This window comes from Furipterus horrens, unplaced genomic scaffold (genome assembly GCF_987537825.1).
Source record: "Furipterus horrens unplaced genomic scaffold, mFurHor1.1.pri manual_scaffold_1, whole genome shotgun sequence".
NCBI classification, from domain to species: domain Eukaryota; kingdom Metazoa; phylum Chordata; class Mammalia; order Chiroptera; family Furipteridae; genus Furipterus; species Furipterus horrens.
In genome coordinates, this window is record NW_028327171.1 from 103,293,102 (window position 1) to 103,311,160 (window position 18,059).

General features: G+C 37.2%; 1 protein-coding gene and 1 pseudogene across 1 annotated transcript; both read left to right on the forward strand.

Annotated features, from left to right (window-relative positions):
- The first annotated feature begins 586 nt into the window (after nt 1–586).
- LOC150021586 (large ribosomal subunit protein eL28 pseudogene) lies at nt 587–2,694 on the forward strand (annotated as a pseudogene).
- A 3,102-nt stretch (nt 2,695–5,796) lies between these two features.
- On the forward strand, nt 5,797–17,649 carry TEX55 (testis expressed 55). Its single transcript, XM_090286909.1, has 4 exons — nt 5,797–6,900; nt 7,507–7,653; nt 11,228–11,290; nt 17,617–17,649. The coding sequence occupies exons 1-4, from the start codon at nt 5,797–5,799 to the stop codon at nt 17,647–17,649; spliced, it is 1,347 nt and encodes a 448-aa protein (XP_090143035.1).
- Nucleotides 17,650–18,059: the final 410 nt, after the last annotated feature.

Genomic DNA, 18,059 nt, shown 5'->3' on the forward strand with positions numbered 1-18,059 from the left:
TGGCCGATTAATGTTTAACAGGGGAAGCCAACCATTCAAAGGAAAGGAACAGTCTTTTCAACAAATGGTGCTGGAACAACTGGATATCCACATGCAAAAGATTGAAGTTGGACCCCCTACCTCACACTACATACAAAAATTAACTCAAAATATATCAAAGACATAAATATAAAAGCTAAAACCATTAGCTTCGTAGAAGAAAACATAGGTCTAAATTTTTACAACCTTGGATTAGAAAATGGTTTCTTAAATACCACACCAAAGGCACAAGCAACAAATGAAAAAAAAAAAAAAAAAAAGATAAATTGGAGTTCATCAAAATTTAAAACTGTGTCAAAAAACACCATCATGAAAGAGCACAATGGAATATATTTACAAATTATATATCTGATAAGGGTCTAGTACCCAAAATACATAAAGAATTCTTACAACCTCCAAAACACAAACAACTCAAAAAAAAAAAAAAAAAGAAGAAGAAGAAGAAAGAAACAAAGGGCGAAGAACTTAAACAGACATTTCTCCAAAGAAAAATCAAAACCATAAAGGGATACCACTTCACACTGAGTATCACAGCTGTAATCGAAACATGGAAAATAGCAAGTGCTGGTAATGATGTGTGGAGATGGAAAACTTCATACACTTCTGGGGTGAATATAAAGTGGTACAGCTACTGTGGAAAACAATCTGTTGGTTCCTCAAAACTTAAACATAGAATTACCATGATTCAGCAATTTACCCTTAAGGATTCCAAAGAATTGAAAACAAAAACTCAAATATTTGCACACTAATGTTCATACCAAAAATATTCACAATAGCCGAAAGGTAAAAACAATACAACTGGCCATCAATAGAAAAATGGATAAACAAAATGTGGTATATACATTACAATGGAACATAATTCGCCTATAAAAATGAATAAAATATAATATATGCTGCCACATAAATGAACCTCAAAAACATAATTCTAAGTTAAAAAATTCAGTAACAAAACATTTCATATTGTATGATTCCATCTATATGAAATATCAAGAATAGGTAAATCCATAAAAACAGATTTGTGGTTTCAAAAGACTGCGGGGAAAGGGAAATGAAGAGTGACTGCTTAATGGGTATGAGGTTTTCTCTGGGGATTATGAAATATTTGGAACTTGACAGAAATGTGGTTGTACAACATAATTATGTACTAGATGCTACTGAGCTGTATATTTTTAAATGGTTAATTTAAAGTTACATGAGTTTTACCTTAAAAACCTCATTACCTCATTTGGAATGTATGTAATTATCAGATTCCTCTCTATTCCCCAATTAATATTAATAACTAAGAATCAGATGTTTAAAAAGACATTATGAGAACTGTATTAGTCTGTTAGGACTTCTATAACAAAACAGCACAGACCAGGTAGCTTAAAACAACAGAAGATTATTTCCTTACAGTTCTGGAGACTAGAAGTCCAAGACCAATGTGTCAGCAGGGTTGGTTTCTCCTGAGGCTTCTCTCCTTGGCTTGCAGATGGCTGTCTTCTAGCTATGTCCTCACAGGGCTTTTTCCCTGTGTGAACACCTCCCTGGTCTCTTCCTTTTCTTACAAGGTCACCAGTTAGATTAGATTAGGTTCCCACCCTTAGACTTCAATTAACCTTATTTGCCTCTTTAAAGGCCACAAACCTGGGCTGCAAGCTGGTCCAGGCATGAGCCACGCTAGAGGCAGCCAATCTGTTTCTCTCCCTCTCCTTCTTCCTCCCTTCCCCTTCTCTAAAAATAAATAAATTCTTTTAAAAAACTGCAAAGAGGAAAAATAAATTTAATTTCATAAAATAAAAAATATAAAACTTTTACATGGCAAAAGTGCCAAGAAAATTTCTTTGCAATTTATATAACAAAGAATTAAAGTGTTTATTAAAAACGCTTACAAATCAGTAAGCAAGTGACAAGAGTATTAGTAGTACATCCACACACCCAAAAAGAAATAAAAAAGCCATCAAACATATAAAAAAGAAAAATAATTAAAACAAGATACTATTTTTCACTTATCAGATAGGCAAAAATGAAAAGTATATACAGCATTGGTGTTGGTATAGGGAAATAGCACTCTCATATATTATTGATGGAGCTATAAATGGGCTCAACTTTTCAGAAGGGCTTTTTTAATGTGTACTTTCGAAAGATCAAAATTAATGCATTTCCTTAACCAAGAAATTTCACAACTAAAAATTTGTCTTAAGAAAAAAAAAATTCTTTCTGTCTTTGACTGCCACAGCGAGAGGAGGCCCCTTTCCCCACAGCTCCTGCCATGCCTGCCACCTGCAATGGGTGGTCATCCAGAACTGCTCTGGCTTCCTGACCAAGAGGAACAAGCAGAGGTACAGTACTGAACACAGTAATCTGAAGGCCCACAGCTCCTTTCACTACAACAGGCTGATTCACTGCAAGACAGTGGCTGTGGAGCCAGCGGCCGATGGCAAAGGTGTGGTGGTCTTCATGAAGCACAGATCCAGCCAACGAAAGCCAGCCACCTTCTACATGCAGCTCACTATCAAGAAGAATGCCTGGGCCTCCCCAAGCAGCATCCTACATATGGTCCTCAAGAACAAGTACGGCCCAGATCTGCACATGGCTGCCATCTGCAGGGCCAGCACCATCCTGTGCAGCCAAAAGCCTGTGATCATGAAGAGGAAGCAGACTGCCCCACCATGAGCTCCTGAGCACTCCTCTGCCCCTAAAGCAATAAAGGTATTAGCCAACTTTCTTTGACAAAAAGAGAGAAAAAGAAAAAAATATGACAAGCTTGTGAAATGTCAGTACAATGATGGTCAATACATCAGTACTAAGAGGAACAAAATAAGCTCATATAATTGATTGTATGCAAATTTTAAAATAGCTACTGTTTAGGAAGCACATATGAGCTAATTATATATATTATCTCATTTAGTTGTCACAAGAACTCTGAGAATTATTACTCCCATTTTCATCTGCAGATGAGAAAATTGAAGTTCAGAGAAATAATGAGATTTGCCCAAGTTCAACAATCTAGTAAGTGTTAGAGAGAGAATTAGAACAAACTTGGGCTGACTCAAAAGTCAGTGTTCTTTAATTTTGATTACATTTATTGAGAAGGAAGAACATTTATACCATAACGATAAAAGACAATGCAGTACATAATTTAGTGACCAGATAGGAGGGGAATTGGGGGCAGGGGGTTAGTGAAAAAGGTGAAAGAGATTAAGTACAAATTGCCAGTTATAAAATTAGTCATGGAGTGTAAAGTACAGTACAGGGTGTTCACTTCGTGAGGTATATAGAGGTCCAATCATGGTGTTATACACCTGAAAATAACACAATATTGTATGTCAACTGTAACTGAAAAATAAAATGTTTTAAAATTTTTTTAAAGGGAAGAAAATGCAGCTTAGGGAACAGTTGCAGTTTGACTCTATTTTGTAAAATACACATATAGTTAGACAAATTTGCCTGAGGAATATACTAGAAGGATATATATCAAAATGCTAATAAAGATTATAACTTATGTGTAACTCCGGTGAATTTTTTTCTTTATGCTTGTTTTTCTTACTTTTCTACACTGATTATATTTAATTAATAAATGGGAAAAAGAAATCTACAATTCCAGTGCCCCATTGAAGTTGCAAAACACAACCTCCATTTGCTCCACACATTTTTAACTAACTAAATAAATAAGGCAGATCATTTGTATATTTATGTTCAATAAGCACATATGAGCACCTATTATGTTCTAGGTATTGTTACATAAATGATTTTACTTCATGTACCTAGATTTTTCTTTCTACTCCTAAGTGTGACACCAAGGATACCCACTCTTTCTCTCACACTTTAATCACAACATTTACATTTGGATGTTAAGTCTTATCTCTAATTAATTGAATGCAATTAAGCCAATATTAAAGGAATATCTGGCACTAAACTACCAACTCCTGGTATACCTCAGCAGTTTTAGGCTTAAGACAGTCATTCAAATGTCTTGTAAATCACCACCACAGTACTGCCCAACTCCTAAAAGTAGACATCTGCTGGTCTGAAGTGGATTCATCAGGTTTATTTCAAAAAGAGAGGGTCAGATCTCAAAATCTGGGCCACACTAGCCACCATCATCAAGTGCAAATTTCCCCACTTGTTAAAGGTTCCTTCTGCTGTCTTTCCCTTTCTTTCTGGACCTCTAATTCCTAACCCCATCCCCAACCCTAATTCTTCTATAAAATCTCCTCTCCTACCTCTAGCCTTCCAGCCATATACATATGTATAAGTCAGCGATACACCATGGGGCTTGATTTTCCACAAGGATAGCTCTTCCTAGAAGAGATGGGAAACAGCTTCTCAGCTGTCCCTTGTGACAGAGAAGAGGATGATCCTGCATCAGTGAACTGCCAAGGGGTGTGGGGGTGGGGGGTGGGGAGGAAAGCAAAACTTTCCTCTTTACACTCTTTATTGTGAAGAAACGTAACAGTGATTGAAATAAACATAATATACCAATTAAGTGGTAATTATAGAATAGGCTGTACTAACAATTTCATAGAAGGTTTCTATATTAAAATTTCCTTATAAGTATTTTATAGATTTCAGCAGTTGCAGCTCCTCCTTAACCAAGGAACTCGGCAATCATCAGGGAATCAAACCAGAACTAGAAAAAACGCTGCCTGCACGTCTTGTTCCCAGATATCAACAGTGAAACTGCAGATCGAGCGATGAAACTACATGATGACTACGCTCACAGGAGATAACACTGCAAGCACCCAAGAGTAGAGCTGAGAAACTACACGTCGCCAGAAATTCCTTAGTTCCCCTCTTCCCACGGTTCCCCTATATAAACTAGCCAGGACGCCTGAGATGCAGAGATGGGCTTTGAGGCAAGAGTCCCCCATCTTTCAGGTTGCCAGCACCTTAATAAAACCACTTTCCTTTACATTAGGGCCTGCCTCAGGAGAGTTGGCTTTCAAAGCCGTTGGCAGCTGAACCTGTGTTTGGTTACAGAAAGATCCTTATGATTTTGGTAACATGAGTGTTTTGAAGACAAAACTCTTCCCAGTAATACAGGATAGTAAGAAGTTAGGAAAATTCCTTGGCAAGTGGAATAGGGAAATTGAGACAAATAGCTGAACACAATAGCTGAGCAATTTACAACCAGATACAAAAGCCCACCTCCGCAGAGATAACTGGGCCTCAGTTGTATTTCAGCTCCAGGCCCTGAAAAGCAGCAAAACCAGGTGTGTGATACCAGAAACAACTACAGTGACTGAACACCCAGAGAACTGATAAATATACTGCTGAAACCATCCCCTGAGACCTCTCCTATGATTCCTGCCTGCAATAAAGAGATAAAAGCCTCAAGACAAAGGATTTAGGATGAGCCCTCTCTCTGGGAATAGCCAGTGCCATACCCCATCCCTTCTTCTTTCCTGCTCCCCTTCTCTCTTCATACACACACCTTCATACACACGTTGCCTTGAGGATTAACTGCTGGGCAGTGGCATACCAGCATGTGGTCATCACCTTTTCTCAAGAAAAGGGTGTCCACTTTGCATATCAACAGAAGCCCTCTCCAGACTGTGCCCAGAGCTGGAGGCAGCCTTTCCGTAGCAACACCTGGGCAGGAGCCCAGATTGCCTCTAGGCAACAGCCCAAACTCCTAGAAGGGAAGGAAGGGAAAGCAGGGCACTGAGGCCTGCTCAAAGCCTGGGGCATTGTTGTCCTGTGTTCCCCTAAGGTCGCCTTGACAACCTAGCCTGGCCCCACCCACAGTGTTTGACATCTTAGACCAGGCAGAAAATGGAAGAGCCTCCCAAAGAGGCTCCGGGGAAATCCCTGGAACCTGAAAGCACAGATAGGTCCCCAAATGAGAGTCACACAGATCCCCAGGAAGACAACTCGCAGAACCTGGACAAAGAGGAGGCAGATAACCAAACTGATCACAGAACAGCTAACCAGGCCAAGCAAAGAATATTTAGCCAGACTGAACCCAACATATTTGGCCAAGCAGACCACAAAGTATCCGAACACAATGGGCGCAGAACATCTGATCAGGCTGAACTCAGAGCGTCCAACCCTGATAATGTTGCTGATCATAGAGCAATTGATCAGTTTGACCAAAGAATGTCTGAACGGATAGATAGCAAGGCACCTCACCAAGCTGATCGTGTAGAATCTGAACAGACTGACAGACAGATGCCTGTTCTGCATGAACAAAAAAACCCTGAACACATTGATCGCAGATTGTCCAGCCAAGCTGAAAGAAGAGCTTCTAAAGAGATTGACTGCAGAATGTCTGGCCAGGCCGACCGGAGGACTTCTGAGCAGATTGACTGCAGAATGTCTGGTCTGGTTGAACGAAAACCTTATGAACAGATTGACCATAGATTGTCTGACCAAATTGGCTATAAAACATCTATAAAGACTCACCACAAAGTACACGACCAAGCTACTGAACTAGCTGAACACCAGGTTACTGACCAAACTGACAGCAGTGCCCATCATCGTACAGTTGAAAAGCATGACTACAGTGAATCTGGTGAGGTTGATCCCTTAATGAATGAAAAAGATGATGACATAGAAGACAACCAGTTTGACTATGGAGAAACTGACCATCAGTATGAGGATAGAATATTTATCAGCAAGGAGGACAAAGAGGCTGCCATCAGAGTACAGCCCTGTGAATCTGAGACTAGCCAAACAGACCTCAGTGACTCCAAGGTTTCAAGTGTAACTGATACTGAAAATGCAAACTTTCTGCAAGTATTCAACTCATTTGATGTCAAGTTCATCAGTAATTTCCAAGCAAAAGGCCAAGGCCTTTCCCCAAGATTTCCAACCATCTCAACCCAATTGGACTATATCATCAGTCAAGAAAAATCTAAAGTCATAATAACTGAGCCTGTAGGTTAAAAGGGCATTTGATACCCACCTGGGAGGTTGGAGGCCAAGCCAGTGGCCTGTGGTGTTGGTTTGAGGGGTGGAGGGTTAGCACAGGCTATATCAAGGATGAGGAATAAAACCCCATGCTGTGATATGTGTGACCTATAGGATTCAGAAAGGACAGGAGAAGGGTGGGGCATATAGAGATGTGTTGCTTTCTCTGCTACCCTAAGGCCATCCGGGAAGGATCAATGAACCAGCATTCAGGAGACCTAGGATTCAAGTCCTGGTTTGGCTGCTAACTCTAAAACATTAAGTCATTTTCCCCTCTCTGGGCTTTTACCAAAGGAAAGGAATTTGGAGCAAACTAAAGATGGCTGTGAAGGGAAAAGTGTTTGAAGTAGATTGGAGAAGCCTAAGGTAACTCTTGAGACTTGAGGTACATTATATTGCCTGGAAGATCAGCCAGGGCTTTCACAATAGTGTATCTTTTCTCCAATTCCTAGTGTTCAGATCCCATCATCATCAGATTCCACCAATAACAGCGAAAATAGAACACTTCCTGCTTTTTTTTTATTTATTAAAGACTCTTTTGGGGGGGCGGGGGGCGGGATATTTCCATTTCAGGATGATATTTCAAAATACCAAGAAGGGGAAAGTTCTCACGATCACAACCAAACTCATAGGAGGAGGTTCCCTTCTATAATGTATCAAGATCCTTATCAAGTTTCACTACAATACATGGAAAAACACCACATTCTGCAAATATTCCAGGTAAACCTCTCACTCCCTTTCTTTAATTGTGAGTTTTCCAGTAATTATAGTGTAAAAAATAAACTTTGAGCTAACTTTCATGTGGTATAAGAAAGGGCCTTGCTATGAAAAGAATATACTCTCACTGAGAAGTCAGTAAGATGTAATAACCAAAAGTACTAAATGATAAACACCAAATAAGTAATAGCACGTTATGAAGCCATTCAGAGGTATCAGGTAGATTGGTTGATAGGGAAAATCTTGGCCAAGCATTAAAATTTGAGCCAGACTAGGAGGTAAGGACAAAATATTTGCCATTGAAAAAGAAATAAAAAGGCTTTCTAGGCAGAATATAATACTTTTGAAAGATAACCAGCCTGTGACCATCTAAGAAATCATGTCCTTTAGGGGAGAAAAAGTAGTTAAAAATTGCTTCTAATTCTTGAAATTTTGACTCTTATTGACCTCAGAATATGGGGCTGGAAACTTCTTTAAAGTATGATATCTTTGGCCAAAATAGAATTACAAGAGATCTATAAAGTGTTTGTTGTTTGGTGGGTTGTTTTTGTTTTTGTTCTCCTGACATGTTTATTTTTTATATTTTTTATTTTATTTTTAATATACTTTATTGATTATGCTGTTACAGTCGTCCCATTTCCCTTCCCTCTGCTCCCCTCCACTGAGTGGCCCCCCTCACTCCAGTTGTCCCCGCCCCTTAGTCCATGCCATTGGTTGTGCATATAGTTCTTCTCAACATCTTCCTATCTACTCCACTCCCTCCTACTATGCTTCTTAATTCCTGTACCATCTCCCTCCCTTTTCCCTCTTCCCCCTCCCCACTGACCTCCCCCAATATGTTCCTCATGCCTATAATTCTTTTCCCACTCTCGTTGTCTACTTAGTTTGCCTTTGTTTCGATTTCCTAGCTTCTGTTGTTGGTTGTTGTGATACAGTTTTCATTTTAATGTTCATAGTTTTGATCCTCTTTCTCCTAAACAAGTCCCTTTAACATTTCATACAACAGTGGTTTGGATCCGATGAACTCCAGTTTTACTTTGTCCTGGAAGTACTTTCTCTGCCCTTCTATTCTGAATGACAGCTTCACTGGATTGAATAATTGTGGTTGTAGATTTCTGCTTTTCATTACTTTGAATATTTCCTGCCAGTCCCTTCTTGCCTGCAGAGTTTCTTTTGAGAAATCAGCTGATATTCTTATTGCGATCCTTTTGTATGTAATTCTCTTCTTTTCTCTTGCTGCTTTTAAGATCCTCTCTTTATCCTTAATGTTTGACATTTTGATTATAATGTGTCTTTGTGTGGTTCTCCCTGGGTCCAGTTTTTTTGGAACTCTCTGTGCTTCCTGGACCTGTAAGTCTATTTCCTTCCCCAAGTTAGGGAAGTTCTGCTTCATTAATTTTTTACATAATTTTTCAATTTCTAGTTCTTATTCATCACCTTCTGGCAACCCTAGGATATGGATGTTGGCCCGCTTATAGCTGTCCCATAGGTTTCTGAGCCTCTCCTCATTTTCCTCATTTTTTGTTTCCTCTTTCTGTGCTGGTTGACTGTTTGTTCCTTCCCTATGTTCCAATTTCTTGATTTGATCCCTGTTTTTCTCTCCCTCACCACTAGTTTTGTATGTGTTTTCATTCATTTAAGGAGGACTAGCCTTCATTTCTTCCCTGTCTTGTTTAAGATCTACTGTCAGGTCTGTAAGCTTTCTTATAACCAAAGTTCTGAACTGTTTCTCAGAGAGATTTCCTATTTGCTGATCAGTTAAATCAGATATTTGCTGACTAGTCAGCTGTGTAATTGGGATCTCTATCATTATCTCTGCCATCCTGACAGTTTTGTATTCACTTTTGCTTCCTGGGCAGGGCTGTCACACCTCCTATGCTATAGGGGGCAGAGCCCCATGCACTCATCACTATCAAGCGACCCTTCTCAGCACGCTGTGGCATTTTGTGTGTGGAGCAGGGGTCCAAGATGGATTCTTGCTATTTACTTTCTGCTGAAAGACCAGGAGCTTCTTCCTCCATCCCCACCCCCTCCAGCCTTCACAGTCTGAGGCAATGGGGGTCTGCCTTCCCCAGCATTGGGATCATGAGCTGACGGGTCTTGTCTGCAGCTGGTGGTGCTCCCCAGGTGTTCCTCGCCTCTTTTTAAATATGGGTGTCTGTGCTTACCACCATCCCACCACTGTCGCTGCAGCTGCTGCAGTTTGACCTCTCCACCCTGGCTTCACCCCTCCTACCCATCCAGATGAGCACCACTTGTTTATAACTTCATACATTGGCCTTCCATGTAGCTTTATTTTCTGGAACTTCTGGTTATTTCTGGTTTTGTGGTAGTTGTATTCCTTCTTAGTTGTGGAGGGAGACAGAGCATGTAAGTCTAGGCCTCCATCTTGGCCAGAAGTGACATGTTTATTTTTATGTTAATATTATTACCCAGCAAGGTACATATTCATATACAATACATGAGTGCATGAAGTACTTCATGGTTAGAAAAGTGTAAGATAAGAATGGCCCACCTCAAATGAAAACTTATGATTAAAGAAGTAGAGTATAGAAGAAATAGCACAAACTTTGCAAATTTAGCCTAAGGCTCTAACCTAACTTGGCCACTTTTCACCTTTGTTATTTGGGAAAAATTACATATCTTTTGTAAACCTCAGTTTCCTCATATAGAATGGGGATAAGTGATACTTCATTAACTCTGCTCAATGTCTTTTCTTTGTTAAAATATCCTTTTGTGGTAGAGCACTTATGGCTGGGTTTTCTCGCTTCAATCAAAGAACAACTAATTATTAAACTGAAGGATAAAAGCTGTGGAAGAAAGTAGCATTCTAATCATTCTATACATAATGTTCTTCATCTGTAAAGGAAAAATAATGCTTATGCATTCAACATTGTTATAAGAAAAATTAGTTATCAAATAAGTATTCAATAGATACATATGAAATACATAATTGGTGTGGGTACACTAAACAGACCTTGAGTATTTTATACCCAAAATTTGCCCCATTGTTATTCCTTACAAATGAGAATTCTTTTTAATTTATTATAATTTTTGGAGGACTATTTAACAACAAAGATCATATGGTAGTGAATCTCTGAAGTTTTATATATGCTTTCTCATTTATTATTAAAAACAATGAACATAATTTTTACCTTTCACAATCAAATGCCTCAGAAAGAAAGCTCGATGTAAAATCATATGCTCCTTTTTAAAGTTTACTCAAAATACTTTCTCTGACTACTGTTCATAGAAAATAATGGTAACTTTTCAGTCTAGCAAAATCATAGTTCTCAAAACAAAAACTTTCTCTAAAACTTTCTCACTATCTCTTTGATCTTGGAAACTAGAGAAATATTCATTGCTACTTATTACTAAATTTTTATTTCTCCAAATTTTACCTTAGTTTACCTAATTTTATCAGTAGTAAGAAAGTGATTTGTCACTTTGTAGAGATATATGAGTTTCTTTAAAATGATGTGGTACATGTTAGGTTAGTGTGGAAGATCAATCAGATATAACCTCACCACATTAACTTTAGCTCAGAACCATAGTATGATGTCTTATGCTCTCTCAGCAGATCACTGAAAACTTAGTCTATGAAAGGCCAGAGGACCCCCTGAGTTTTATGCTGTCCCAGGTATGGAATAGTAGAAAAAACAATCTTTTTCATTATTTTTATTGTAAATATAGCACACATACAAGTATATAAAACAAAACACGTATAACTCAGTAAATTATCATGAAATGAGCAAACCTGTAACTATCATTCAAATTTTAAAAATTGAAACATTGCTAGGATCCCAGAAACCCCCTTTTTTTCCCTCAGTAATTACTCCCTACAAAGGGACTATTGTTCTTACTCTTGATATAGACTTTCTCACTTCTATTTGTAATTTTACCACTAAACATGAGTCATGATAAACTTTTGTTTATTTTTTTTCAGCCTTTTCAACTTTATATAATGGAAACCATATGTCAGGTGTTCATTTGTGTCTAGTTTCTTTTGCTCAAAATTATGTCTGTGAGATTAATCCATACTGTTATATGTAGTTGAAGTTCATTTTCATTGCCATATAGTATTCATTGTATTAAATGACACGGTTTATCCGTTCTGTGATGTATGTGAACATCCACGTTCTTTCCAGCTTGGAACCATAACAAAAATTTTTCCTATGAACTTTCATGTATATGTCTCGGTGTACATATATACACATTCCATCTGAGTACATACCCTGAGAGTGATTGCTAGATCATAAGGTATAGTTTGCTCAACTCCAGGAGATTATTTCAAATAATTTTCCAAGTGATTGTACCAATTTATACTCCCAGAAGAAGTGTATATTAGAGCTCTAGTTGTTTTACATCCTTACCTAGACTATACCTAATACTTAGTCTTATCAGTCTTTTTAGCATTAACCATTTTGATAGGTGGTTACTAATAAATCATTGAAGTTCTAGTTTATATTTTTTTGCTGATTAGTAAAGTAGTTGTATATCTTTTCATTTGTTTATTAGCCATTTGAAAACACATTTTCTATTGTATTATTAGCCTTTTTTTTTTTTACTCACTTGTAACAGTTTTTTAATAAATTCTGGTTGTGAGCTTTGTTGATTGTGTTTGTTACAGAACTTATCTCACTCTTGGCCTTCCCTTTTTATCTCTTAAAGGTATTTTTTGATAAACAGAAATTCTTAATTTTGATAGTCAAATTTAACAGTATTTTTATTTATGATAAGTACTTCTGGTGTGCTATTTTAGAAGTCTCTCCTTAGCCAAAGCTCTTACCCATAGTCCCCTATGTTATCTTGTAGAAGTTTTTTGTGGGGTTTTATTGGAGAGGTGTTAAATTTTCTTTATTTGCTTTTTTTGCCTTTCACATTTATATATAAATTAACTGGAATTGATTTTGTATGATGTGGGCTGGTGTTATTTCATATTTTTCCAAGTAGATATCCAATTGACCACCTTTTATTTAAAAAAGAAAAAAGGAAAAAAAGACAGTGAAGGGATTATTAGCTAAAGAACATAAATGCATAAGTCATAGACACAGACAACAGTGTGGTGATGGCCAGAGGGAAGATGGGGTGGGGCTGGGTCAAAGCAGAAGAAGGGAAATTGAGGGCATCTGTTAAACTATCAACAATAAAAAAGAAAGAAAGAAAAAACATTTTTAAAAGATCATATCTTCTACCTTGCTCTTTATTTGACTTCTACAGTATATCTGCCTATCCTTGCTCTAATATGAGACTGTCTTAATTACAAAAAATCTTAATATCTATCAGAATAAGTCCCTATATCTTATTCTTTAAAATATATTGGATGTCATTAGGTTTGTGCATTTCCATGTCAGTATTCGGAATCATTTGTCAAACTACAGAAATGAAAGAACAGGAAAAAAACTCCAGAAAAAGAACTAAACAAAATGGAGACATGTAATCAACCAGATAAAGAGTTCAAAGGCTGCTTAATGAACTTGATAGAAGAAAGGAGATCAGTAAGAACTTTAACAAAAAGACAGAAAATATTTAAAAGTTTTTATAAAATATAAAAAAAGAACCTGTCAGAACTGAAGAATGCAATGAAAAATTATACTAGATGAAAGCAATAATAGATTAAATGAAGCAAATAATTTGATCAGTGATCTGAAAGGCAATGTAGTAGAAAACACCAAAACACCCAGCTGGAACAGCAAAAAGAAACAGTTTTTAAAATGATAATAGTATTTTTTTTAACAATGGGACAGCATCGAGCATAACAACATTTATATTATAGGGGTCCCAGAGGAAAAGAGAGAGAAAAGGGAATTGAAGACCTATTTGAAGAAATAATAACTGAAAATGTCCCTAATTTGGCAATGGAAATAGACATACAGAGAGTCTCAAACAAGATGAACCCAAAGACACCCACACTAAGACCCATCATAATTAGAAGTTAAAATCAAAAAGAGAATCTTTAAAGTAGCAAGAGAAAAATTAGTTAATTGTGTACAAGGAATACCCCATAAAACTGTCTGCAGATCTTTCTACAGAAACTTTGCAGGCCAGAAGTGACTGCCAAGAAATATTCAAAGTGATGAAAGTCAAAAACCTACAAACAAGACTACTCTAACCATCAAGGTTATTATTTAGTATCAAAGGAGAGAGAATTTCCTAGAGAAGCAAAACTAAAGAGGTTCATCACTATTAAATCAGCTTTTACAATAAATATTAAAGGGACTTCTTTAAGTAGAAAGAAAATATCAAAAATAACAATAACAATATATATGAAAGAAAAAATCTCACTGACCAAGGTAAGCATTTAGTAATAACAGTGGGTCAACCAATTTTAAGGTTAGTACGAAAGTTAAAAGACAAAAGTAGGAAGATCACATGTAAATACAACAATAAATTAAGGGGTACACAAGTGCACACACACGATATAAAAATAATGACAAAAACTTAAACATTGGGGAGGATGAGTAAAAACTGTAGTGATTTTAGAATATATGCAAACTGAAGCAACCATCAACTTAAATTAGACTGCTATAAACATAGCTTGGTATAAATGAAAAGCACATGGTAGCCACAAAACAAAAAATCCATATAAGATGTACAAGATATAAAGAGAAAAAATCAAACATAACAATATAGAAAGTTATCGACATACAAGAGAGCAAAAGAATAAGAAAAGGCTACAGAAGAATCACAAAAACAGTCAGAAAACAGTAAATAAAATGGCAATAACTACATACTATTAACAATTACATTACATGTAAATGGACTAAATGCTCCCAGAAAAAAAAGGGGTGGCTGAATGAATAATAAACAAGACCCATACATATGCTGCCTACAAGAGACCCACTTCAGATCAAAAGACACACACAAACCGGAAGAAAAGGGATGAAAAAGGGATGCAAATGGAAAAAAAAATCTGAGGTAGCAGTACTTATACCAGACAAAATAAACTTTAAAACAAATGTTCTAATAAGAGACAAAGAAGGGCAATATATAATGATAAAGGAATCAATCCAACAAGAGGATATAACTCTTGTAAACATTTATGCACCTAATATAGAAGCACCTAAATATAGAAATTGCCCTGGCTGGTTTAGCTCAGTGGATTGAGCGTCGGCCTGCGAGCTAAGTGTCGCTGTCGCTGGTTCGATCTTCCAGTCAGGGTACATCAGAGAAGGAAAACTCTGACTCCAAAAAACCTCCGCTGCCTTGCGGCATACCTCTTCAGGGGAAAGGCTAAGGGAGTAAACCCCGACAGAAAATCCGGAGCCGGAGTCCCTAAGGCGGTTTGACGTTGTAGTCAACACCGGCAACTCCTGCAGCGCACCTGAAGCCAAGCTGTATTGACTCCGTCTTTCCCTTGGACCCTTCAGCTGCGAAGAGAGGGGGGGTCTGCTGCATGGGCAACAGCAGACCCTCCATATTACCCTGCCCAGGCTCTGTAGCTTCAGCGTCATCGCAAGATGTCGATTCAAGACGGGAGGAGACAGATACCATGTCACTCCCGAGTTGGACTGCACAGCCATTCTCGGCGGTGCAGATAGACTCTTAAGAAGCTACACCATCGTCTCTCGAGACGGACGGCTGCCGACGAAATATAGAAAACAAATATTGACAGACATAAAAGGAGAGATCAACAGTAATGCAATAACAGTGGGGGACTTAATATCCCATGACAGCAATGGATAAATCATTCAGACAGAAAATCAACAAGGAAACAGTAGCCTTAAGTTATATAGTCAACCAGATGAACTTTATAGATATTTTTAGAACATTTCACCCAAACACAGCAGAATATACATTTGTTTTAATGCACATGGAACATTTCCAGAATTGACCATATGTTAGGCCAGAAAACAAATTGCAATAAATTTAAGAAGTTTAAAATTATATCAAGCATGTTCTCTCACCACAGTGGTATGAAACTAAATATCAACTACAAGAAGAAACCTAAAAAACACACAAACACATGGAGGGTAAACCACATGCTACTAAACCATGAATGGGTTAACAATGAGCTCAAGGAAAAAATCAAAGATACTTTGAGACAAATGAAAATGAAAACATAACACAAAATCTAGGGGACAGAGCTATGGAGGGAAATTCATAGCAACACAGGCCTACCTAAAAAAAATAAGAAAAATCTTTAAAAATCTAATAACCTTACACCTAAGGAAACTCGAGAAAGAATAACAAATATCCCAAAGTGAGTAGAAGGAAATATTAAAGGTAAGAGTGCAAATAAATGAAATAGGAACTAAAAAATATAGAAAAGATCAATGAAACCAAAAACCAGTTCTTTGAAAAGGTAAACAAAATTGATAAACCGTTAGCCAAATGCATCAAGAAAAAAAGAAGGAAGGGCATAAATTTAAAAATCAGAAATGAATGAGAAGTAACAACCAACACCACAGAAATACAAAAGATTATAAGAAAATACAGTGAACAATTATATGCCAACAAATTGGACAACCTGGAAGAAATGGATAAATTTCTATAATAGAAAAACTATCTTCTAAGACTGAATCAGGAAGAAACAGAAAATCTGAACAGACTGATAACTGGTAACAAAATCAAATCAGTAATCAATTTGTGTTCCCTTAATCAGCCTAGCTATAAATTATACAATTTTATTCATCTTAAAAAAAAAAAAAAAAAAAACACAACATTTGGCTTTGTTGATATTCCCTAATGTTCATCTTTTCAGTTTTGTACCTTTTTGCACTTATCTTTATTATCTCATTTTCTCTTCTTAATTTTGGTTTACTTACTCTCTTTCCATCTTCTTTTTAAAATATTTTATTTATTTATTTTTAGAGAGAGGGGAAGGGAGGGAGAAAGAGAGGGAGAGAAACATCAACGTGCTGTTGCCTCTTGCATGCCCCCAACTGGGGACCTGGCCCATAACTCAGGCATGTGCCCTGACTGGGAATTGAACAGGCACCCTTTCAGTTTGCAGGCCAGCACTCAATCTACTGAACCACACCAGCTAGGGCTCTTTCCATCATCTTAAGGTGAAACCTTAGATAATTGACTTTAGACATTTCTGCTTTTCTAATACAGATATTTTTAAAATGTTCCTCTTTAGACATTGCTTTTGTTGCATCTCACAAGTTTTCATTATCTTTTCTGACAATCCCTGCTTTCTACTTTAAATTTTAAATTTCTTATCCTCACTGGGGGATAGGTTTATTGATTTTTAGAGAGTGAGGAAGAGACCGTAACAGAGAGAGAGAGGGAGAGAGAGAGAGAGAGAGAGAGAGAGAGAGAGAGAGAGAGAGAGAGAGAGAGAGAAATATCGACATGAGAGAGAAACATCAATCAGTTACCTCTCGTATGCACCCTGATGGGGGATCAATCTCACATCCCAGGAATCAAACCCGTAAACTTGGTGTATGGGATGATGCTCCCACCAACTGAGCCATACCAGCTAGAGCCAATCTCTGCTTTTTAATTGAACTCTATAGAACAGGGGTTGGAAAACTACCATTTGATTTTAGATGGCCCCCAAGCTAAGAAAGAACTTACATTTTTAAAGGTGATTAAAGGAGGAGAAGGAGAAAATGGAGGAGGAGATAACAGAAGAAAAAAGGGGGAAAGAAATAAAAGAAGGGAAGTGAGGGAAATGGCAGTTCAACAGTGGCAGCAGATAGTGTATATCCTGTAATGCCTAAGATATGTATTACCCAACTCTTTTCAGGAAAAAATAATAAGAACTTTAAATAATCATATGTATTAAGAAATTTAAAAGGACAAAAACAATTATTTACATTCATACAGATAACTCCTAGTTCTAATGCTCTTCATTCATTTGTGAATTTCCAAGTTTCTCTCTGAAATTATTTCCCTTCAACGTGAAAAACATCCTTTACCATTTCTTGTACTGCAGGACTCTTGACAAGTTCTACTGGTAGTGAACACTCTTAGTTCTCCTTTACCTGAAAGTCTCATACACTTTTACTCTTGTAGGGCATTTTTGCTGAAAATAGAATTCTGAATTGACTTTTCTCCCTACCTCTTACAAAACATGGTTTCACTATTTTATAACCTTCGTAGTTTCTGATAGAAGTCACATTCATCCAAATTGTTGTTCCCCTGTATGTAATATGTTATTTTTCTCTGGATGCCTTTATAATCTCCAAGTTTTTCTTAGTTCCAGGGATTTTACGATGATTCTCACTGGAATTTATCTTTTGGGGTGCCAGCTGAGCTTCTTGAATCTATAAATCTGTCTTTCACCATGTTTTGGAGGTTGACTGCCATAATTTCTTCAGGTACTTTCTTCTTCCAATCTCTCTTTCCTTCTTCTCTTTTTGAGGCTAAGATTAACCTGTATCAGATCATTTGATATTATCCCACTGATCCTTGAAGTTTTTGTCTTTTTTTTTTTCTTTCAAGTTTTCCTTGGCCCA

Bases quoted from the DNA above. Each gene is read 5' to 3' on its own strand.
- TEX55 (XM_090286909.1), top strand. From the start codon at position 5,797: ATGGAAGAGCCTCCCAAAGAGGCTCCGGGGAAATCCCTGGAACCTGAA. The intron at 6,901-7,506 runs GTAGGTTAAAAG...TTTCCATTTCAG, and splicing joins AAGTCATAATAACTGAGCCT to GATGATATTTCAAAATACCA. The intron at 11,291-17,616 runs GTATGGAATAGT...TTACTCTTGTAG, and splicing joins TGAGTTTTATGCTGTCCCAG to GGCATTTTTGCTGAAAATAG.